This window comes from Aquarana catesbeiana, linkage group LG13 (assembly GCF_042186555.1).
Source record: "Aquarana catesbeiana isolate 2022-GZ linkage group LG13, ASM4218655v1, whole genome shotgun sequence".
Taxonomy (NCBI): Eukaryota; Metazoa; Chordata; class Amphibia; order Anura; family Ranidae; genus Aquarana; species Aquarana catesbeiana.
The window spans coordinates 152,342,568-152,367,303 of NC_133336.1; the positions used below are offsets into that span (position 1 = coordinate 152,342,568).

Below are 24,736 nucleotides of genomic sequence, written 5' to 3' on the forward strand. Positions count from 1 at the left end.
CATTTATATATGCCGAAGCATGGGGGCATCCTCCCGCAAAAAGTAGGAGCAAATCGCTCCTCCGCCCCTGCTGCCCCCATGCTTCGGTATATATCACCTCCGCTGGAGTCACGGCTTTATATATCGTGGGAGCAAACGTTGTTGCTGTCAAGATAAATAAATCCACGCTGCAGCTGAATGGCGTACCTGAAGACAAAAAAATGGTTAACAATAAAACACAGTAAACAGTAAAGTATAAAAAAATTGCATACCTAAAAAGCAAACATGATAAAACATAATAACAATAAAACATTGCAGAATAGAATACAGTAAAAAAGAGCAGAACAATAGAGAGAGAGAGAGAACAATAAAACGACAACTATTTTTTTTTTTAATTTTATATATTTATTTTTTGTGGGCTTTTTTTTTTTTACACTTTTTTTTGTAACTGTAACTTTTGTAACTGTAACCGGTTCCAGGTTCGGGTCTCTTAAAATGCGATGGCATCTTGGGAGACCCTGTGAAAGTGTGCCTAGTCTGTGCAATGCTGTACGCTAATACTCAACTAGTGTATGGTAGCGTTCAAAACATTCACCAATGCAAAGACCAGGATTGTCAGGACAGGAGGGACAATAATAGCGGGTGTCACGCCTATATCCGCGCTTGCTGTAGACACAACATCTTTTTGGGGGGGGGGTTCGTTGGGTAGGGGTACTCGGGAGGACATAAAGAAAATGCCTCTCATGCAGCCGACTGCATTTGGTTGGGGATGTGAATAGGGGAAGTACGGCCGATGCAGAAGTGGTGGGTTTCCAATTAGGATTGGCGACTGCAGCAGGAAGGGCATTATGGGCACGACGGGCCTGTTTGTGTCTTCTTCTTGGTGGCAGCGGGACACTACTTGTGCTTGCCACCTCACCAGCTTGAACTGCACTTATGGGACTCGCCACGTCACCAAGTGTTACTGCAGTGCTGGTTTGACTACGACCAGGGTGTACTAGGCCGCTGGTGCTTGCCAGTTCACCAAAACGCTACCAAAAATAACTGTTAGCAATCGCAGGGATCAGGCATGACTCTGCGAACGCTGCAGTTATGCGTTTAGTGTTTTGTAAGTGACAGTGATCGATTGATACTGCACTTGGGTGGGCTGGGCTGGGCTGGGCTGGGCCGGCGGAGGGGCAAAACGCAGGTGCTAGCAGGCATCTGGGCTGATCCCGCTAACACTGCGTTTTTGGGAACCCTAAACTGCTGGGGACGCTAGTATAGATCTGTTCGGATCAGATATTAATCCGTTCAGATACTATACCACTAAGGGAAGTGTATGCTGCGTGCGTGGGTGTTAGCGGTACTGGCACTAACCTGACGCTGCCTGGGGCGACGCAGACCCTATCTGACCCTAAAACCTAACTTATATCACCGGCGGGCGATCAGGGGGCTAAACCTTTATTAGGTAATAAACGGCGGGTGCCCTGACACTATAAAAAATAAACTAACTAACCAGCGTCATCCGTAACAGTTATACGGTGATCACTGGTGAAAGGGTTAACTAGGGGGCAATCAAGGGGTTAAAACCTTTATTAGGTAGTATATGGGGGTCCCTGATGCTATAAAACGCTGACAGCGAACCTATATATTTACCTCCGTAACTAGCGTCACCAGTGACACTAATACAGCGATCAGAAAAATGATCGCTTAGTGACACTGGCGACGGGGGGTGATCAAGGGGTTAAAACTTTATTAGGGTGGGTTAGGGGGGTACCCTAGACCTAGAGGGGGCTACCACTAACTGCCCTACCACATTAACTGTCACAAACTGACACCAATGCAGTAATCAGAAAAAAAAAAAACAGCTTGGTGTCACTGTGACGGGGGGGGGGGGGGGGGGGGGATCAGGGGGTGATGGGGGGTGAAAAGTATGCCTGGCATGTTCTACTGTGTGTGTGTGTGTGTGTGTGTGTGTGTTGTGCACTCACATCGATGCCTTCTCTCCTCGGCGCCGAACGAAAAGACCGGCTCGAGGAGAGATGACATCACTTCCTTCGCTTCTGTTTACATTACAGAAGCCGAGGAAGCATTTCATTCTCCAGAAGCGGACACCTTTGATCGCTCCTGATGAGAATCCGACCGCCACAGGCACCGGGGGGGGCAGGCAAGGACTTCTATATAAGTCCTTATGCCTGCCCGTGCCATTGTGCCGACGTACATCGTCGTGCGGCGGTCGGCAAGTGGTTAATGACCAGGCCATTTTTTTTGCGATACAGCACTGCGTCTCTTTAACTGACAATTGCATGGTCCTGCGACGCTGTAACCAACCAAAATTGTCGTCCTTTTTTTCCCACAAATAGAGCTTTCTTTTAGTGGTATTCGATCATCACTGCGGTTTTTATTTTTTGCTCTATAAACAAAAAAAGAGCGACAATTTTGAAAAAAAACACAATATTTTGTACTTTTTGCTATAATAAATATCCCCAATTTTTTTTTAAAAAAAAAAGCACATTTTTTCCTCAGTTTAGGCCGATATTTATTCTTCTACATATTTTTGGTAATAAAAATCGCAATAAGCGTATATTGATAGGTTTGCGCAAAAGTTATAACGTCTACAAACTATGGTAAAGATTTATGACATTTTTATGGCATTTACACATTTTTTTTATTTTTTATTTTTTTTACTAGTAATGGCGGTGATCTGCGTTTTTTTTTTTTTTTTTCCATCGGGACTGCGACATGGCGGACACTTTAACACATTTTTGGGACCATTGACATTTATACAGCGATCAGTGCTGTAAAAATGCACTGATTACTGTGTAAATGTCACTGGCTGAGAAGGGGTTAACACTAGGGGGGCGATCAAGGGGTTAACTGTGTTCTCTCGTGTTTGTTCTAACTGTAGGGGGAACGAACTGACTAGAGGAGATGACAGATCATTGTTCCTAGATAGTAGGAACACACAATCTGTCTCTCCTCACAGAACAGGGATTTGTGTTTACACACACACACGTCCCTGTTCAAGCTCTCGTGCGCGACCAGCAATCATCGTGACCGCCGACCATGCGCATTGGCACCCCCACAGTGCAGAGGGCACGCGCCTGCTGTCCCTGCTTAAAGGGCTGACGTACAACTACGATGGCTCATGGGAACGTGCCGACCTGCTGCAGTATAATGACGGAGGCTGGTCGGCAAGCGGTTAAGATAAGTGGATAACACAAAGAAAACGCACCTCAAATATAGTAAACGGTGTAACACAAACACTGAACACACGATAAACAACTGCCTAAATCAAATATATACAGAGAATGGGATAACCAGATCATTATCGTAACAGAGCCAGGGTCAAACACGGGAGATGAAGCAGAGGGAGCTGGGAAAAAGGCAGGAGATGGAATGAGCGGGTAGGAAGGGATCAGGCAGCAGGGTCCAGGAACAGGAGACAGGATGCAGGCTTCAGGAACACAGAAGCACAGATCAGGGGCACATGGAGAAAATACCAAGACAATGAGTCACAGCATGCACCAGGTTTAAATGCACTTCCTGCAATCAGCATCAGGTGAATCCTGATTGCAGAAGATGTCGGCTTCTGACTGCCGAGAAACACCCGCTGGTGAAAACCGGAACTGCAGCCTAAAGATCTGGGAGCCACAGTGCCACCAGTAAGCATCGGATCAACAGGCACTGGATCGTCAAACTGGGCAGAGGCACATCAGGCTGAGCAGCGGGCAGAGGCACAGCAGGCTGGGCAGCGGTCACCGGATCAGCAGGCTGGGCAGCGGGCACTGGATCAGCAGGCCGGGCAGCGTGGCTTCCCTGTGCAGCCACTTCTAGTCAGGACTGGCCTTGGTATTATGTCAGGAACTGGTTTGTCTAGAAATGTGTGTGGACTGCCACAGAGTATACCAAACACAGGTAAAGTGTAGATAATATAATTTATTAAAAGATAAGTGGATAACACAAAACGCGCCTCAAATATAGTAAATGGTGTAACACAACCAGCGAACTAAACAAACAGTGAACACACGATAAATGACTGCCTAAATCAAATATATATAGAGAATGGGATAACCAGGTCGTAATCGTAACAGAGCCAGGGTCATACACGGGAGATCAAGCAGAGGGAGCTGGGAATGAGGTAGGAGACAGAATGAGTGGGTAGGAAGGGATCAGGCATCAGTGTCGGGTTCAGGGTCCAGGAACAGGAGATGGGATGCAGGCATCAGGGGCACATAGAGAAAATACCAAGGCGATGAGTCACAGCCTGAACCAGGTTTAACCCTTTCATGACTAAGCCTATTTTTGAAATTTGGTGTTTACAAGTTAAAATCCGTATTTTTTGCTAGAAAATTACTTATAACCCCCAAACATTATATATATTTTTTAGCAGAGAATCTAGAGAATAAAATGGCAATTGTTGCAATATTTTATATCACACGGTATTTGTGCAGCGGTGTTTTAACCACTTCCCGACCGGTGCACGCCGATGTCCGTCGGCAGAATGGCACGGCTGGGCAAATGGACTTACAGGTACGTCCATTTGAATTCCCCGCCATGACATTGCGTGCGCGCCGCCGGCGGCGCGCGCGCATGGGCCGGGAGCTCCGTGAGTCGGGTTGCAGGTCCCGCGAACTTGATCGTCGCGGGGATACCGCCGATCGCCTCACGGAGAGGACGAATGGGGAGATGCTGATGTGAACAGCATCTCCCCGTTCTGCCTAGTGACAAGTGTCACTGATCACAGCTCCCTGTCATCGGGAGCGGTGATCAGCGTAGTGACACACACAGCCCATCCCCCCTACTGTTAGAATCACTCCCCTAGGACATATTTAACCCCTCCCCGCCCCATAGTGGTTAACCCCTTCACTGCCAGTGTCATTTACAAAGTAACCAGTGCATTTTTAATCGCACTGATCGCTGTATAAATGACAATGGTCCCAAAAATGTGTAAAAAATGTCCGACATGTCTGCCATAATGTCGCAGTCACAATAAAAATCGCTGATCGCCACCATTACTAGTAAAAAAAAAAAAGATTAATAAAAATGCCATAAATCTATCCCCTATTTTGTAAACGCTATAGCTTTTGCGCAAACCAATCAATAAACGCTTTTTTTTTTAACCAAAAATATGTAGAAGAATACGATCGGCCTAAACTGAGGAAAAAAAATGTTTTTTTATATATTTTTGGGGGATATTTATTATAGCAAAATGTAAAAAATAATGCGTTTTTTTCAAAATTGTTGCTCTTATTTTGTTTACAGCGTAAAAAAATAAAAATCGCAGAGGTGATCAAATACCACCAAAAGAAAGTTTTATTTGTGGGAAAAAAAGGACATCAATTTTGTTTGAGAGCCACGTCACACGTCTGCGCAATTGTCAGTTAAAGCGATGCAGTGCCGAATCGCAAAAAGTGTTCTGGTCAGAAAGGAGGTAAAATCTTCCGGAGCTGAAGCGGTTAAATGTAAATTTTTTGGGAAAAGGGACACTTTCATGAATTTTAAAATATCCAAACAGTAAAGTTACCCCAATTTTTTTGTATAATGTGAAAGATGATATTACGCCGAGTAAAAAGATACCAAACATGTCATGCTTTATAATTGCACGCACTCGTGGAATGGCGACAAACTACGGTACCTAAGAATTTCCATAGGCGACGCTTTAAAAAATTTTTTACGGTTACCAGGTTAGAGTTACAGAGGAGGTCTAGTACTAGAATTATTGCTCTCGCTCTGACGATCGTGGCGATACCTCACATGTGTGATTTGAACACCGTTTACATATGCGGGCGCGACTTCCGTATGCGCTTTCTTTGCTGCGCGAGCTCGCGGGGGAGCTTTAAACATTTTTTTTTCTTATTTATTTTATTTATTTTTATATAATTAAATTGTGTTTTCGAAAAAAAAAAATTGATCATTTTTATTGCTGTCACAAGGAATGTAAACATCCCTTTACGTGACGTGATGTTGCTTCCGTGTTTACATTCAGGAGACTGGAACGAAGCCGTTTCCGTTACAGTCTGCCTCTATGCATCGGAAGTGATGCATCACAGATTGGGACTCCCGTTGGAATGGGAAGCCCAGTAAGAGCGGCGTGAGGGGGGGGATGTCCCCTCCTGCTCCTCCATATAACAGCTGAGCGGTTCTTAGCCGCATCGGTTGTTATACATGGAAAGCTGATCGCTGACTCTAAAAATCAGTACCGGGATGATGCCTGCAGCTGCGGGCATCATCCTGGGATATAACCCCGAAATCCGAGGCCGCACATCTGCGTTCGCTCGGCGGGAAGGGGTTATAGCAAAAAGTAAAAAATATTGTGTTTTTTTCAAACTTGTCACTCTTCTTTTGAAAAATAAAAAACGCAAAGGTGATCAAATACCACCAAAAGAAAGCTCTATTTGTGGGGGGAAAAAAATAACAATTTCATTTGGGTACAGTGTTGCATGACTGCGCAATTGTCATTCAAAGTGTGACAGCGCTGACAGCTGAAAAATGGCTTGGCCAGGAAGGGGGTGAAAGTGCACTATATTGAGGTGGTTAAGTATGTAAACAGTAAAAAAGGGAGGACAGACCATATTGGCCCCATAAAGAATGAGGAAGGACATCTGGTTACAAAGGATGGGGAGATGGGAAAGGTATTGAATTTATTCTTTTCCTGAGTCTTCACGAGGCAATCGGGGGGCTTCAGTTACCAAAACTGCAGTGTTTATCCTCATGACACATCACAGGAAGCACCTCCATGGTTAAGAGGACAGAATTAAAATTAGACTTGGGAAACGCAACATTAATAAATCACCGGGACCAGGTGGCTTGCACCGAGGGTACTTAGGGAACTCAGTCAAGTAATTGCCAGACCACTGTTCCTAATTTTTACTGAAAGTCTACTGACTGGAATGGTACCAGCTGATTGGAGAAAAGCCAATGTAGCACCGATATTTAAAAAGGGCCCAAAATACATTCCTGGGAATTACAGACCAGTTAGCCAAACATCAATAGTATGTAAACTCTTGGAGGGGATGATAAGGGGCTATATACAAGATTTTGGTAATGAGAACGGTATCATTAGCACTAATCAGCATGGATTCATGAAGAATCATTCTTGCCAAACTAATCTGTTAACCTTCTATGAGGAGGTGAGTTGCCATCTGGATAAAGGAAGGCCCTTAGACGTGGTGTATCTGGATTTTGCAAAAGCATTTGACACAGTTCCCCATAAACGTTTACTGTACAAAATAAGGTCCGTTGGCATGGACCATAGGGTGAGTACATGGATTGAAAACTGGCTACAAGGGCGAGTTCGGAGGGTGGTGATAAATGGGGAGTATTCGGAATGGTCAGGGGTGGGTAGTGGGGTCCCCCAGGGTTCTGTGCTGGGACCAATCCTGTTTAATTTGTTCATAAACGACCTGGTGGATGGGGTAAACAGTTCAATCCCTGTATTTGCGGACGATACTAAGCTAAACAGGGCAATAACTTCTCCACAAGATGTGGACACCTTGCAAAAAGATCTGAACAAATTAATGGGGTGGGCAACTACATAACAAATGAGGTTCAATGTAGAAAAATGTAAAATAATGCATTTGGGTGGCAAAAATATGAATGCAATCTATACACTGGGGGGGAGAACCTTTGGGGAAATCTAGGATGGAAAAGGACCTGGGGGTCCTTTTAGGTAATAGGCTCAGCAATAGCATGCAATGCCAAGCTGCTGCTAACAAAGCAAACAGAATATTGGCATGCATTAAAAGGGGGATTAATTCCAGAGATAAAACAATAATTCTCCCACTCTACAAGACTGGTCCGGCCGCACCTAGAGTATGCTGTCCAGTTCTGGGCACCAGTCCTCAGGAAGGATGTACTGGAAATGGAGCGAGCACAAAGAAGGGCAACAAAGCTAATAAAGGGTCTGGAGCAGTGTTTCTCAACTCCAGTCCTCAAGGCGCCCCAACAGGTCATGTTTTCAGGATTTCCCTCAGATTAAACAGCTGTGGTAATTACTAAAGCCCCATACACACTATCAGATTTTCTGCTGAGTTTTTCCTTCAGATTTACCAAAACCATGTAGTGCAAGGGCCTGCCTGATTGCATACACATTGAAACTCCTAAGGTTTGACCTCATATTATATGGCTTTGGTAAATCTGAAGGAAAAACTCAGCATCTGATAGTGTGTATGGGGCTTAAGGCATTAAAACTGATCAAATCACCTTTACAAAATTATGGAAAGCCTCAAAACATGACCTGTTGGGGCGCCTTGAGGACTCGAGTTGAGAAACACTGGTTTGGAGGATATTAGTTATGAAGAAAGGTTGCAAGCACTGAACTTATTCTCTCTGGAGAAGAGACGTTTGAGAGGGGATATGATTTCAATATACAAATACCATACTGGTGACCCCACAATAGGGATACAACTTCTTTTCGCCGGAGTATTCAAACCCCTAACATTATACGTTAGGAAATTTTATACCCGCCATATTATTATATCTCTATCTTCATTAGGTCTGAGGTGCCCAGTGGTTGGCAAGAAGTCAGGGTTAGTAATTTAAGAATTTCACCAGGCTCCTTTCTCCTGGCTCATTGAGGGGTTCTCTTTCCCATCCCCCTCCCTCCCCTTCCCTCCCCCCTTCGGTCTCCCTCAATCCTCCCACCACACCCCCAACCTCGGACTCTGTATACTCTGAGAGCTTTCGGGTCCAACATAGGTTCCAGCATCTTGATTCTACCCATGAAGGACTCTCGCTCCTTGAGGTTGGGCTCTGTCCTTGGACCCCAGCAATTTCAGTCGCCCTTCCCACTTAAGGGAAAATGACCATGAGCGGTCTAGCTCCCCATGACCCATCTCCTATTTAGCTATGCTTCTTCTCTTACAGTCCCACCCATCTACCCCCCGTTTATTTCTAGGGCATGGTTATATAATCACACACATAGGTTGGACTTGATGGACTTGTGTCTTTTTTCAACCTCACCTACTATGTAACTATGATATCCATTTTTTTTTCGGTTTCTTCGACCTGTTTTAATCTGACTCAGGTCCCCATGTAGGGTTGCCATATCCCTTTTTAGGGAATGTTCTAATTTTAAAAACATTTCTGCCATCTAATTTTTAGTTGAAAGTTATTTTTTGATAGTACCAGGACTAGTACTTGTTTTAGGGGGGTATACCCCTGCTCCTTTCAGTGATCTCCCTCTCATTTTGTTCTCTCACTATATGCAAATGTCCTCAGAGCAGGTGCACTCAGATTTAGTTATCAACCGGGTTTTCTGAGTACCTAATTATATATATTCGTTTCTCAAATATTCTTGATCCCGTTTTAACGTTTAACCTGAGTAGTCCTTGACACCTCCAGTCATCTAGCACCCTATGCCAGACCCCTGGGTCAAAAGTTTCCATTCCACTGCCCTACACCCTATATTATGCTACTTAATGTTGTATGGTGTTTTCGTTATTTTGAGATGCGATAGACCAGTGAGCATTTGGAGGGACTATAAGGACCAGTGTCTTTTAGTTAGGGTGTATCGAACCGCAGTCCCTGGGCTACAACATATACGCCCCAGAATGTCAGGGTCAAGTGCCAAGTGTGTCCTCCAGCACCCATAAAACCCTTTCTTGTAACTCACTTTTAAATTCAGAATACAATTGTTTACAGGTCACAGTCCTGAAAAGTTTTAACTTGCTTTCACCATTTCCTAGTGTACAGTTCCTTTATTTGCCTGCTCATTTAATCATTAATCTCCTTGTCTTCCTGTTAGTACATAGTTCTTATAACCATCTTTTAGCCACCAGTACCAGACAGTGAATGTGAGAGCTGGGCAATATTAACAGTTAATAAGAGACGAGACTCACCGCTCTGATAGATGGTAATTGGGACATTGAGGCTTATATCTTTCTAGGACCTGTTGAGCTTCATATTACCATAAGGCTCTGGGCTTAGGAGCTGCGTGTTTCCCCCTGAGAGACTCCGTCTCTGCTATTGATCCGGGCTTCCTTCTCCGCTCTCTCTCCAGGGGATACTCTTCTCCTCCTCCCATAATTGGTCCCATCAGCCACGGGATACAGCGGTGTCCTTGGGCTCCTTGCTCGTTATCCAAGCGGCTGTGTCGTTTACCGTTGCTGGCCAAACTTCCCGCCATCCGTTGTTCAGCTCCCATCTCTCCTCCTCTCAGATCCCGGTGGCGCAAAGCTCCGGTGTCTCCGCGGCTTTTCTCAGCGCTCCTGGTCAGCTTCCTCTTCTGCAAGATCTGCCTGACACTCCTTTCTCGGTACTGTCCACACTGCCTCCCTCAGGTAGTCCACTCTCCTCACCACTGATCGGCCATGAGTCAGGCACCTGTATGGCAGCTTGGGGGGGGGGATTTCTCAGGGACGGAGAAAGTAGTTGGCCTGCTGCATCAGATGGGAGCTTGACATGCTTAGCACCGTCTCCTAGCTGGCGCCATCTTCAGGCCCCTCCCTCAGCACTTTAATGCCACCTACATATGCTAACCAGCTACAGTTTCAGTTATTACACTGCCCACACAGTGCCTATCAGTGTCACAGTGCTTATAGTGTTACCGTGCCATCAGTGTCCTCAGTGCCATAGTGTCAGAGTGCCATCAGTGTCACTGTGCCATCAGTGCCATAGTGTCAGACAGTGCCCATGACTGCCTTCCCTATGCCCTTCAGAACCCTCTGTGGCTTCCTCCTAACTCATGAGCAGCTAAGGAGTCCAGGTGAACACAGAGATTTTTTTCTCCAATAGATTTCTTTCATTTAGTTTTTACCAAATCAACAATTGTGGCCCTGTGTAACCTGTATGCACTCCTATTATTCCCGTCCCTATGAATGGAGAGACCTAACTGTGGAGGAGTTAAAGATCTTTTTGGGGGGGGGCGTGGCTTGGAGCCGAACGAGCATGGCTGCCTGATCTCCTCGCTCTGTCCCACGGAGGTCCTGTAAGCTGCCTAAAGCAGCCCAATTCAGCCGTTAATATGGGGAAACCGAAAGACAAACCACCCCAGTCTCGGTCCCGATCCCCCAGGGGCCCGGATCCGCTCACCAGTCACAACATACCGGAAATCTTCCGGCCGCGATCACGCGAGGCCCCGTCTTCATCTCCGGCCTACTCCGGAACACGGGCCTCAAGCCTCAGCCCTGCCAGGAGAAGCTCACAGCGTGCAGAGAGCCCATCTACTACCCGACCACTTACCATGAATGACCTCAGGTCGGTGGCCACAGATATAAAAGACTCTTTTGCTGCTGCCTTTACAGATCTCAGGAGGGAGATTCAATCGATGCACATTAGAATTGATGACCTAGAAACAACCACTACCCGCCATGATGCCGCCTTACAACAGCTAAAGCATTCATCCCAGATCTGCAACAGCCAGCTCAGAGATCTACACAGGCATATGGAGGATCTGGACAACCGCGGACGCCGCCATAATGTAAGGGTAAGAGGCATACCTGAGTCTGTTGAGCAGAATCACATTATACAGGCCACAATCCAGATTTTCAATGATTTATTGGGAAGACCCCCCGAAACTCCCATTGAATACGAGCGTCTACACAGGGCTCTCAAACCCAGAAGCAGAGACACAGACCCTCCCAGAGATGTGATATGCTGCCTAGTAAATTTTAGATTGAAGGAAGACATACTGAGAAGAGCCAGAGAGCGCCGCAGCTTAATGTACCAGGGTGCTGAAATCAAGATCTTTCAAGATCTGTCCCCCATAACCCTACAAAACAGAAGAGACTTATGCCCGTTACTCGACCTACTCCGCCAAAAAGGGATCCAATATCGTTGGAAATTTCCCTTCTGCCTGTCTGCAACAAATGCTGGACGCACTGCAAATCTGAAAATCCCGGAAGATCTAAGGGGGTTCTGCAATACTCTGCAGATACCATTCATCGAACTCCCAGACTGGTATAGAGATTATCGCTCCCCCCAGCTCCAAAGAACCAACTCCATGGAAGCTATCCCGGTGAGAGATGAATTCCACATTAGAAGACGCAGATCATCCTCTCCAAGGCCGTTTCCTCAGAGGGATCAGCTGGACAGAGACCGACAGAGCCCAACAGCGTCCCCAGCCCACAGGCGGGCTAGGCCAGATCAGCCGTAATCAATCCTGTCCAAATGTTTGAAAACAGTTCAACTCATGTTCAGAGTTGCAGTCTCTCTTAGGTCGCCACCCAAACCTTAGTTCCAGGAACATAGTACCGGGATTGAACAGCACTCTGATCGACACTTGAAATCCACCTGATAACGGCTTACCTCAAACCGGACCCGAACTGAACTCACCAGATACAGATAGATAACAATATACTCATACAAACTCAGGAATCCATGAAGACCCCGCGCTACTCACCTCCACAACAACCCAACTCCAGGACACTCTCCACGGGGAAACAGCTCTCTTTCAATGACTCCAACAGAACTCATCCCATTCTCCTAAGTAGCAGAACCTGAGTTGCTTACACCATCAGTGGAATTATGTCTGGTTGAACAACAGGCCTCCACACAAGCTACCTACATCCTCATTCAACTGCCAGCTTCTACTGAGTCTAGGAATGACAACTCGAGATGGTCCCCCCTCCTTTTCAATACGGGGTCATCCACCACAACTCACTACTCAACCTGGGTATCCCCCACCATCCCCCCCTCTCCCCCCCTCTCCCCACACCCCAACCCCCCCCCCCTCTTCTCAGGTACCTTCTTCAGAATGAAGACGACGCAACAAAGAGTTGAACTGAACCTCTGGAACCAAAACCAGCTAGATGCCTAACGTACGGTACTCCACCGTGCTCCGAGATACATTTAGAACTTTCTCCCCCCCCCTTTTTTTTTTTCTTTTCTCCCCCTCCCCCCCCCCTTTTTTTTTTTTTTTTTTTTTATTTCTTCAACTTTATTTACTGCTTTTGAAAATGCTTATGCTGAATGTTTTGATTTATTTATAGGGAAGAAGAGGAGCTCCTCCCGCATGGATAAGGGCTCTTACCCCTCCTGACATATTCCCACTTGCCTTACATTCGCCAGGGATATCCATGGGGGATGAGCTTCCTAATAGTGGGCAGGCTATATTAAACCAACCACTCTAGGGCCACAGCCGTCGAGCTCTGTACAGTCAACTAGACACCTACCAAAGACCACCTCATTCCTAAGCTACCGCTAAATTTCGCTAGAAGCTACCATAGACTGCTCCGGGAATGAGCAACTGCTCGAGGTACAGCCCTATCCTAACTCGATGTCAAGACCACACTTAGACTAGTTCTTACACGTAAACATCGATGGATCCTTATTTACTTCCCCCCATAGTCAAATGCCCCCCCAAGTTATAGTAAGCTAGCCTCTTAGAGGCTGAGCCATCCCACGCCCCCCAGGTAGCCTTAATACTTACCACGAGCTCACGATTTGCACTAAACCCAACCTCTCCTCAAGATTATTGCTGCTACTAATATCAGTAATTTCGTTTTTGTATCTTTTTTCAAGATATTTATATAAATGGTCTAGCAAAGCCACTCTTCCTGAGCCTTGATGTTTACTGTTTGGGTGGCGACCTCCACATGTCCCCGAACATAGCTAGCCTATTTCTAGGACCACAGTTTAAGGTTCAATGTACCAAATGCCTATATTATTGTTTATTGTTTGTTTTTGCTTTCACATCATCAATCTGAGATCTCAAACCACAATCTTTCCCCTTGATACATAAGCAGGCTCCCTCCTTACAAGTCGAATAGACCCGAGATGACCTCCCACGGACAGAACATATCTCGAACCTTTCTTCGAGCACCTTCCACTCCTCCACACAACAGGACAGTGACTATCCTAGTTGACCCACACTGGACATTTCAACCCATAACAGGGTAAGGTAGCCGGACTACGTTTACCTCCGGTAAGTACATCTTATTCCCCGTTACTAAACCCCACTTGTTCAACCCCCCCCCTCTTTTTTCCTCTCTCTCCCCCCCTCTCTATACACTCTCCTTCCCCCCTCCCCCCTCCCGCCTTTACTTATCTGGGCCTCTCTCCCTCCCTGGTCTCCACCGTAGCATTAACCACTATAAAGCCTAAATATCCTTGAAGAGCGTACACCTCTCCACAGATTACTCTCACCCACATCGGCCACATCGGTAAATTACACCCCTTCCCCGTATCTTATATACCAACTAGACTATACCCAACGATCATGGACCCCCCACACTCAACTACACAACACAACACGTTTAAAGTTGTCTCTCAAAATGTCAAAGGACTAAACATCCCTGAGAAGCGTAGTCAAATTCTCAGCATGATGAGTAAATTAAAAGCAGATGTGGTGTTTCTGCAAGAAACCCACTTTCGCACGAACAATACCCCTAAACTGGCAAGCCGCAGGTACCCCACCTCCTTCCATGCCACGAACCCTCTAACCAAAACAAAAGGAGTTTCAATTTTGATTTCTAAAAATCTTTCATGGCAACTGATAGATTCCCTAGTAGATCCAGAAGGTCGCTATATATTCCTGAAGGGAACCATCCACAATCGGATGGTCACTTTAGCAAACATATACAGCCCCAATACTGCCCAGGTCAGCTTTTTCCGTTCCATCGCAACCATCCTTGCAGGCTTTCAAGCGGGGACTACAATTCTTGGAGGTGACTTTAATGTGACACTTCAGCCAACCCTAGATTCCTCATCGGGGTCTTCCACCCTTCCTTACAGAGCACTGAGACAAATCAAAATACAAATACAGGAACTTCTTTTACACGACACATGGCGTACACTACACCCGAATGGGAAAGATTACTCCTTTTTCTCTGCACCTCACAATAGGTACTCTAGACTTGATTACCTCTTCCTCTCCCAAAAAGATCTCCCCTTTCTAAAGTCTGCTACCATCGAACCCCTACTCATCTCAGATCATCACCCGATCACCCTATCCCTATCCTTCCCGGAAAGAAACTCGGCCACAAAGATATGGCGTCTTGACCCATCTCTCCTCACCTCAGAAATCGACACTAACCACATCCGCACCAGCCTAAGCAACTACTTCAGGGAGAACGACAACTCCGACACAGCACCCCTGTCCCTATGGGAGGCACATAAGTGCGTTATCCGAGGGGAATTTCTCACACTTCAGGCCAACCGGAAAAAAACACAACAAATAACTTTACGGGAACTCACCAACAAAATAAAAAGACTAGAAGTACTTCACAAGCAGTCTCAAGCACAAGACACATATCTAGAACTTACTCAAACCAGGAAACTTCTGCTGGAAGCCCTCAACCGTAAAACCCGACGCAAATTTATATTAAACCAAAAGCTATTTTATGAACAAGGGAACAAGTGCGGGAAGCTACTAGCCAGAGCGATACAATCTAAGAAAGCTAGCACCAACATTCACACCATTAAAGATCCTCTAGGTAACTCAAGTTCAAACTCCACAGACATAGCATCTCAATTTGAACGCTACTACACAGAACTTTACAACATACCACTACAACCCGACACAACCATAGGCCAAAACTCTAGAAAAGCCACTATCGCAGACTTCCTCAAAAAACATAGCCCCAAACCCATACCCCGGGAAGAGGCTCACGATCTGGACAGCCCTATATCCGAGGAGGAACTTAAGAGAGCAATTAAACAACTAAAAGCAGGCAAAATCCCAGGCCCCGACGGCTTCTCAGCACCTTATTATAAGACCTTTATAGACATACTATCAGCCCCTTTCCTAAAGACTTTCAACTCCCTAACATCATCAAATTTACCTTTTCACAGACTACTTGAAGCCCATATCACGGTCATCCCGAAGGAGGGGAAGGATGCCACCTCCGTCACTAGTTATAGACCAATCTCCCTACTCAATGTAGATATTAAATTATTCGCAAAAATCCTAGCAAACCGACTCCTTCCCCTCCTTCCTACAATAATAGGGAAAGACCAGGTGGGTTTTGTTCCTGGCAGAGAGGCCAGGGACAACACCATAAAGGCAATTAACTTAAACCATTGGCTAACCTCCCATAAACAAAGAGGCTTCTTTCTATCCCTGGATGCTGAGAAGGCGTTTGACAGGCTGGCCTGGGACTACCTGGGGGCGGTTTTACGCCACCTAGGTCTGCAGAACCGAATGTTCAACCTAATTATGTCCCTATATACCACTCCAACAGCAAGAGTCAAAGTCAACGGCCACCTGTCAGACGCCTTCTCCATCCGGAACGGAACGAGACAAGGATGTCCATTGTCCCCTATCCTTTTTATCTTAACTCTAGAACCACTACTACGCTGCCTACGATCAAATGAGAACATCAAGGGTATTCCCATCGCAGGACGTACGTATAAAATAGCGGCTTATGCCGATGATATTTTGCTATTTCTAAGTGACCCACTTACCTCGATCCCAAACCTCCTCAGAGATTTTAACCTATTTCGTCAAATATCCAACCTAAAGATCAACTTCTCAAAATCCCATGCCCTCAACATCTCCCTCCCGGAAGACCTAGTATCCCAATGCCAAGATAATTTCCCCTTTGTTTGGAAACAAAACGCCATCACTTATCTGGGAATCCAATTGACCACACGCCTGTCGGACTTGTACACTAAAAACTTCACCCCGCTGATCCGCACAATCTCCGAGGACCTTCGTAGGTGGGACAAACCCCACTTTTCTTGGTTCGGCCGCGCAGCCATCCTAAAGATGAACGTGCTCCCACGTGTCCTATATCTGCTACAAACAATACCCATCAAACTCCCTGTAGCCTTCTTTCACACGATCAAACAACAATCTCTGCAGTTTCTTTGGAAACACAAGCGCCCGAGGATAAGCTACTCCCAACTCTCGAAACCCAAAAACAAAGGGGGTATTGGGCTACCAGATTTACAGAATTATTCCAGAGCGTGCCATCTGGGAAGAATTGTAGACTGGGCAGTACACGAAGGGGTTAAAGACTGGGTGAGACTAGAAGGCTCGTTCTCTCACTTGCCCATTAGAAGCACCCCATGGATTCTCCAATGCCACATCCCCAAAACCCTAAAGGAACACCCCCTAATAGAGGCCACCCTCAGAACCTTTAGGGAAGTATGTAAAAAATTCCAAATCTCCTCTAACCCAGGGCCCCTTACGCCTATCCGCCTCAACCCAGCCTTTGTCCCGGGAATGTCCGAGAACTTTCTTAAAGATACTTGGCCACACAAAGACATACTAGCCCAACACTTCTTTAGAGAAGGTAATTTCATAAACCGTGAGGCACTTCCCGTAAATACGGGGGGTGAACCCTTCCCGCTATGGACTTACTTTCAGATTCGCCATTTTCTTGAAACACACAGAAACATGTCTGTATCTAGAAACTTAACCCCATTTGAAAACTTATGCTCCCAAACCACACCGCAACAACACCTGATTGCAAATACCCACTCCATGCTCTTTGCCCTAACTTCCCCCAAAGACACCAAAGCTTGCCAGGCGTGGGAAAGGGAGCTGCAAATAGACCTAACGGAAGAGAACTGGGAACGAATTTTCACAATAGCACACAAAGGCTCCCTCAATGTCACGACACAAGAGAATAATTACAAGACCCTTTGCCGTTGGTACCGTACACCTGAACTTCTAAACAAATTTAATCATGACAAGTCAAACAAATGTTGGAGATGCCTCAATGATATAGGCACATTTTTACACATCTGGTGGTCCTGCCCTCTTCTCCAGACTTTCTGGAAACAGGTTCATGATATCACGTCCCAGGTAACCACATATTCCATGGATTATACTCCTACCAGACTCATTTTACACCATTCCTCCACCTCAGCCCACACATACAGAAAGTCCCTGGGAATGCATATGATCAACGCAGCCAAATTATGCATCTCAGCCAAATGGAGATCCCCCTGTAACCCAACTATGTCTGAATGGTTTTCCCGTGTGGACAAAATCGCTGAGATGGAGGAATTAATCCACATTGCAAAAGATACACCTTTAAAATACTCCCGAACGTGGGCTTGTTGGACCCACTTCTGCACCACAGAGAGATATTCCTCCATTATGAAGACAAACCGTTCCGACACCTCCCACAACGACTGATTGAAATAAGCCAAAAACCCCCTTGAGTCATACACCTACTCATCGAAACTCGCTGGTTCGCTCACTCCTGCTCTTATGTGGATACCGGGGGGAACCCCCCTTCAGACAGGGACCCACGCACGAGAACGTCCATGCTCTTGAAGCCCGGTGGAGACTGGGGAGGAGACACCCCAGTTCCTATCTTACCCCCCCCTACATACTCCTATCTTCCACTTCATCCCCCAATCCCATTCACGTCTATCTCTTCCTCCTTTCCTATTCCCATACCCCAACTGAACCGACGACGACAACCATCTACTTCCTCCCATGACTAACCTAACTCCGTGATGTAATTCGCCACCTAATCCTCACCTTTCAAAAATTGACGAGACTAACGTACCAGACAGACAGACCCCACCCTACAAGCCCGACACATCCACACGTGTTCAGGAACAAACATATGGACTCATAGTTGACTACATTTGTCCATTTCCTCAACTAGCCCCTAAATTCTGAAATTACATTCAAGGCGATGCTTCCGCCCAAAATGGTTCCGGATCTCAGATGATGAGGTAAACCTCGAGTTCGAGGCTTTCTTATTCTGTCAAACGTCTGTCTGACTTACAGTTGAATACATAACCGACTCGTTTCACTGTAGCGAAATAAGTCATGTTAATAAGAACCATGTTGTCTTTCCACTTATTGTTTGTAAAAACCGTGTAACATGTTTTGTTCACAATAAAATATTTATGGAAAAAGATCTTTTTGGGCCTTACATTCAATATGAGACTCATCAAAAAAAATGAGTTACGTTCATACTAGTCCATCCACCACATGCCGATATATGCAGCAGTAATGCCCAGAACCAGATATTTGATGATAATGACGTTCCTCTATTATAACAATACCCAGTGCCCTCCCCAAAATGACCCAGCATATGACAAGTTATATAAAATCCGGCCACTTAAATTCTGTTTCAGAAAAATTTGCAAATTTTTTTCCTCCGGACCAAAATATCTCTATGAATGAGTTGCTTGTCCACTTTACCGGCAGGCTGGGCTTCAAGCAATTCATCCCCAGCAGAAGAGCCCGATATGGGGTAAAAATTTACAAATTATGCGACTGAGCCATCTATGCTTTCCAGGTGTATGAAGTAAAGGACACCGAGCTGCATCCCCCTGAATGCCCAGACTACATAGGAACAAGTGGGAAAGTCATTTGGGACCTCGTATTCCCACTCCTGGAAAAAGGTTGTCACCTGTATGCAGATTCTACACCAGTTTGCCCCTTTTCCGCAACCTTCACCGGAGGAAGACTCCAGCATGTGGCACCGTGGGAGCGAACAGGAAGGGCTTCCCTTAACGGCTTGCTAATATGAAACTCAGAAGAGGGCACACGGTGAGTTTGCAGGATGAGGAAAATCTGGCTGTGAAGGGACAAAGGGGAGATCCACATGTTTTCTTCAATCCACAATAACACCTGCGTGGAAATCCCCAGAAGGAATGGCTCAATCCAAAAACCAACATGTGTCCACGATTATAATTTGTTTATGGTGGGAGTGGACTTCAAATATCATATGATCCAACCCTACCTTGCCACAAGAAGAACCCACCATTGGTATAAAAAGTCTCAATTTATCTTTTTAATTTTGCCACATACAATACTTATGTAATATACCATACATTCACTGGGAGACCCATATCCTTCCTTGGCTATCAGAAGGAAATCGTCACCGCCCTTATATACTTGAAAGGCCAGCAAGAAAACATTTGATCAGATGTGATAAGCAGACTCCACGAACGCCACTTTCCTCTCCCAGAGAAACAGACCAAAGAGGCAAAAGAAAATGTAGGGTGTGCTCCATAGGAGGAGTTAGAAGAGACATCTCTTATTATTGTCCCCAGTGTCCTTCCCAACCAGGCCTCTGCATAGATGACTGTTTCCATGGTTACCATACTTCTTAACATTATTAGTGAAGTATGGTAAATGTAATTACCAATTCCTGCCTTTTACCTGCAGACCCCTAAAGCCACTGCTTGATCCTGAACTGACCCTGGCCTTTTATTCGTCCATGCCTTTGCCTGCCATCTTAACTGTACATACCTCTGCTTGCTCTGGAACTGACACTGGCCTATCATTCGACCATGCCTTTGTCTGCCATCTAAACTGTACATACCTCTGCCTGCTCTGGAACTGACCCTGGACTGTTTATTGACCAAATTTTTTGCCTGCCGTTTGGACTGATCTTTTACCCTGCTACTGTAGTAGTGGAGTTCATGATAACACAGGGGTCTCACATTAGGTGAGGGGCTCCAGAATTGTTTTTCTGGATGAAAAAAACTAATTTTGTATTCTCATTCCCAGATTAGGGTTCAGAGGCCTGGAGGCTTCAAAGATATTTGGGTGGGAGAAGCCTTTACCTCTGTCCCCATTCTTTCCTGGCTGATGCCGTATGCCTGATACTTCTGCCTGCTGTTGACTTACTGCCATCATGAACTGACCACACCTCTGCCTGCTACCTGTACTATGGACTATGTTCCTGCCTACTACCAGAGCCAATATTTTGGCACTGTTGACAATATCTCTGCCTGCTGTCTGTACTGACCGTGGACTGTATATGGACAGTATTCCTGCCTGCTGCCTGTCTTGACTATGGACAACATTCCTACCTGCTGCCTGGACCAGTGCTTTCCTCTGTGGACAACTGCACTACTAAAACCACAGGTATCTTTTATTTACCTTTTGCTCAGTGGAATGTATTTTGGAGTATAATTCTTGGTTTTTGCATGTGCCTGGTATGTGTTAGAAATATAAAGGGCCTTCAAAAAATTTAATAGTCAGGAAATTAGATGTTTAATTTATGCTCCTTGAGTTCCTGGAGGTGCTACTTGGATGTTGGGCCTCCTGTATGTGGCCAGGCTGTGTAAAAGTCTCATGCGTGGTATCGCCATACTCACGAGGAGTAGCAGAATGTATTTTGGGGTGTCATTTTTGCTATGCACATACTATGTGTTCGAAATATCTTTGTGCGTTTTCATTTTTTTCCACATTTTCCAAAAACTTGTTGAAAAAAAATGACCTGTTCTGAAAACTCATTATGCCTTAAAGACTATACGTTGGGGTGTTTGCTTTCCAAAATGGGGTCATTTTGTGTGTGTTTCCATTGTCCTGGTGCTCCATTGCCTTCAAATGTGTGATAGGTAGTCAGAAAATTAGATGTGTAATTGATGCTCGTAGAACGCCTGGAGGAGCTACGTGGATTTTGGGCCTCTGTATGTGGCCAGGCTGTGTAAAAGTCTTACACATGTGGGGTATCGCCATACTCAGGAGGAGTAGCAGAATATATTTTGGGGTGTAATTTTTGGTATGTACGTGCTGTGTGTTGGAAATATGTTATAAATAGACAACTTTGTGTAAAAAAAAAAAAAAAAACAAAAAAAAAAAATTCCCCCGCATTTTCCAAAAACGTGTGGAAAAAAAATGGCATGTTCAAAAGACTCATTATGCCTCATAGAATATATGTTGGGGTGTTTGTTTTCTAAAATGGGTCATATTGTGGGTACTTTCATTGTTCTGATGCATCAGGGACTTCAAAAGTGTAATAGGTAGTAGAGAAATTAGATGTGTAAGTTTGTAGAACACCTGATGGTGCTCCTTGCATGTTGGGCCCCTCTTTGTGGCTAGGCTGTGAAAAAGTCTCACGCGTGGTATCGCCATACTCAGGAGGAGTAGCAGAATGTGTTTTGAGGTGTAGTTGCAAGTATGCATATGCCGTGTGAGAGAAATAGCCTGTTAATATGACAATTTTGTGGGGAAAAAAAAATCCTAATTTTGCAAAGAATTGTAGGAAAAAACTACTTAAAAAAACTCACATGCCTCTTACTAAATAGCTTGGAATGTCTACTTTCCAAAAAAGGGTCATTTGGGAGTATTTGTACTTTCCTGGCTTGTTGGTGTCTCAAGAAATGAGATCGGTACATCAGGTGTGATCAATTTTCCATGATTAGCACCATAGCTTTTAGGCTAACTTTTACACAAACAAAATAATATACACTTATTTGGGTTATTCTTCCCAATGCAATGTAGCAGTATAAATTTTGGCAAAAATGTATGAAGAAAAATGACTAATTTGCATAATTTTATAACCAAATCGAAGAAAAATGTGTGTTTTTTAAAAACTTTTAGTCTTTTTTTTTCATTTATAGCACAAAAAATAAAAAAACAGTGGTGGTTAAATACCACCAAAAGAAAGCTCTGTGTTAAAAACAGGGCAAAAATGTCATATGGGTATGTGTTGCGTGACTGAGTAATTGTCATTCAAAGTTTGAGAGCACTGAAAGCTGAAAATTAGTCTGGGCAGGAAGGGGGTATAAGTGCCCAGGGGGCAAGTGGTTAATAAAGCTGATGACAGATAACACATTACTGTTGAATTAGAATCTGTTATGTATCCATGAAATGTATTTTAAATACAGCTAGTAAAATACCTGAATCTATGTGTTTGTTTCCTGTAATCCAGGGGTAGGCAACCTTTCAGAAATTGAGATCTGGATGACACGGAGAAAATCAAAGATCCTGGGGGGTTGTGCCTCGTCATCGCCCTTTTAACAAAAAAATAAAGCCCCCAATAAAAACACATAGTGTGTAACAGTAGTGTCTACTGCCCTGCTTCAAATCAACCCCCCCTCACAGTGGTGTCCTCTGCCCCCCTTTACATTATCTCCCCTAGTAATATACTATGCCCCCCCCCCACTGCAGTGTTCTCTGCCTCCCTCACACAGTAGTGTCTTCGGCCCCCACCCCCCCACACCTGGTTGTGTCCTCCGCCCCCCCCCCACACACACACGCTAGTGTCTTCTGCCCCCCCCCCACATACACGTCAGTGTCCTCTGCCCCCCCACACACACACGTGGTGTCCTCTGCCCCCCCCACAGTAGTGTCCTATACTCCCCTAAGCAGTATGCTCTGTCCCCCTCCCCCCATAGCAGTGTTTCTGCCATCCCCCAAACAGTAGTGTCCTCTTCCCACCCCATAGCAGTGTCCTCTGCAACCCCCCCCCCCCCCCCTTCACAGTAGTGTCCCCTGCATGGCATTGTCCTATCCCCACACACACACACACCAATCACCTGCTGGTTAACTTGCAAAGTTAAAGTTTTACTAAACCAACAACAGTAAAATCAGTCTGTATATGTAGGAAAGCATGCTTGTTATACTCACTGTGGAACATAAGGGGTTAATCCTATGCATTGTGTAAAAAGGCTGCTTGATCTTGTATACACAGATCCTCCCCTCCCTGCACTGTCCAGATAAGACAGAGCCTTTGGAGTCGAGTTGCACATGCTCAGTTTGGTGTGTATTGCTAGAGAGGTTTTTTTTTTTTGGGAGAGTGCTTGCGATCCGCACAGGGCCAATCAGCACTGTTCAAACATGTCCAGACAGAGGGTCAGGAGCCCTGCAGCCTCACAGGACAGCTGAGTGCAATATGAAAAGTCCCATAAGTTTCACCAGGAACTGATAGAAATCACAAAACTGCTATATACTCCTGTTGAGAAAAGGTATTTATCAGTTTATATTTACTAAAATAATTGCATTTTCACAGTATGTGTACTGTGGGAAACCAGATTTAGTGAATGCAGGTTCTGGGTTTAGTAACACTTTAACTAAAGCAGCTGCTGTGCTCTCCTCCATCTAGCACTGTTTTGCCTCTCACTTCGCTCTGCTAGTAAAAGGAGAGCAGCGGAGGCTGGAGGAAGGGTTTGGCATAGCCCAGATCGTGATCTAGCTGTTGGCTTCTCGTGATCGACAGGTTGCCAACCTCAGCTGTAATCCCTTACATAGAAATGAGACATGGAAGCCTAGCAATGTGAGGCTGTACTGTATATTATAGTGCCACCAAGCTAACATCAGAAAATTGCAGACAGGGTGAGGTATCAGTAATCTGTGTCTTGTGAACATCAATGTGGTAGTGATTCACTGTCCAGTCAACAGGCTAGGGGTAAATGAGTTATGTTGCTTAAATGTAGTAGAAAATGTGAGGACACCAACAGGAGTGTGTTGTCTAGTAGACCTGGATTTTAGGACTGGCTGAACAAAACTACAAATGTTTTGGCAAGTAAGATACTGTATGTATTTTAGCTGCATATTTACCATTTTTTTTTTTCTTTTGTAGAATGCTTTTCTTTCACAAAGGACGCTTCTTCTTGATTGTAACCAAAGCTTGAACAGAGGTACAGACAGTATAGCTAGATCCCACCATATAGCTGCTGAAACAGATGCCATTGGACAAGATATTGTAGAAGTGCTTGGTGGGCAGAGAGAACAGCTGGAACGAACAAAAGATCGAGTAAGTAAGATATGCATTTCATAAAAAAAAAGTTGTTGCACATCATGCTGTGAGAGGTACACGCTTTGAGAGGCACAGGAAGTGAGACACGCTGTGAGAGGCACAGGAAGTGAGACACGCTGTGAGAGGTTCTTGCTGTGTGAGAGCAAGGAGAGAGTGACTGGGACCAGGAACCTGGGAGTGAGGCACGCTGACCTGACCGGGGGAGGTGGCGGGGAACGGGAGGGTTACAGCTGATCAGGTGAGGCGGCGGGGACTGGGAGACTGGTGTCAGCTGATCAGGAGAGGCGGCGGGGGATGGGGAGACCAGGGAGTGTGACAGCTGTTTGGGAGAGGAGGCAGGGACAGGGAGAGGCAGTAGGCACAAGACCAGGAGGGACATACCCAGAACAAGAGGGGCTGCAGGAGCTGACAAGCCATACAAG

General features: G+C 45.4%; 1 protein-coding gene across 3 annotated transcripts in view; it reads left to right on the forward strand.

The window, feature by feature from the left end:
• Positions 1–24,736, forward strand: part of VTI1B (vesicle transport through interaction with t-SNAREs 1B) — a 452,048-nt gene that overhangs the window by 249,735 nt on the left and 177,577 nt on the right. For all 3 annotated transcript variants that reach the window (XM_073609936.1, XM_073609937.1, XM_073609939.1), the window contains exon 4: positions 24,138–24,311. In XM_073609936.1, coding sequence (XP_073466037.1) covers positions 24,138–24,311 — 174 coding nt within the window. The remainder of the gene's footprint in view (positions 1–24,137; positions 24,312–24,736) is intronic.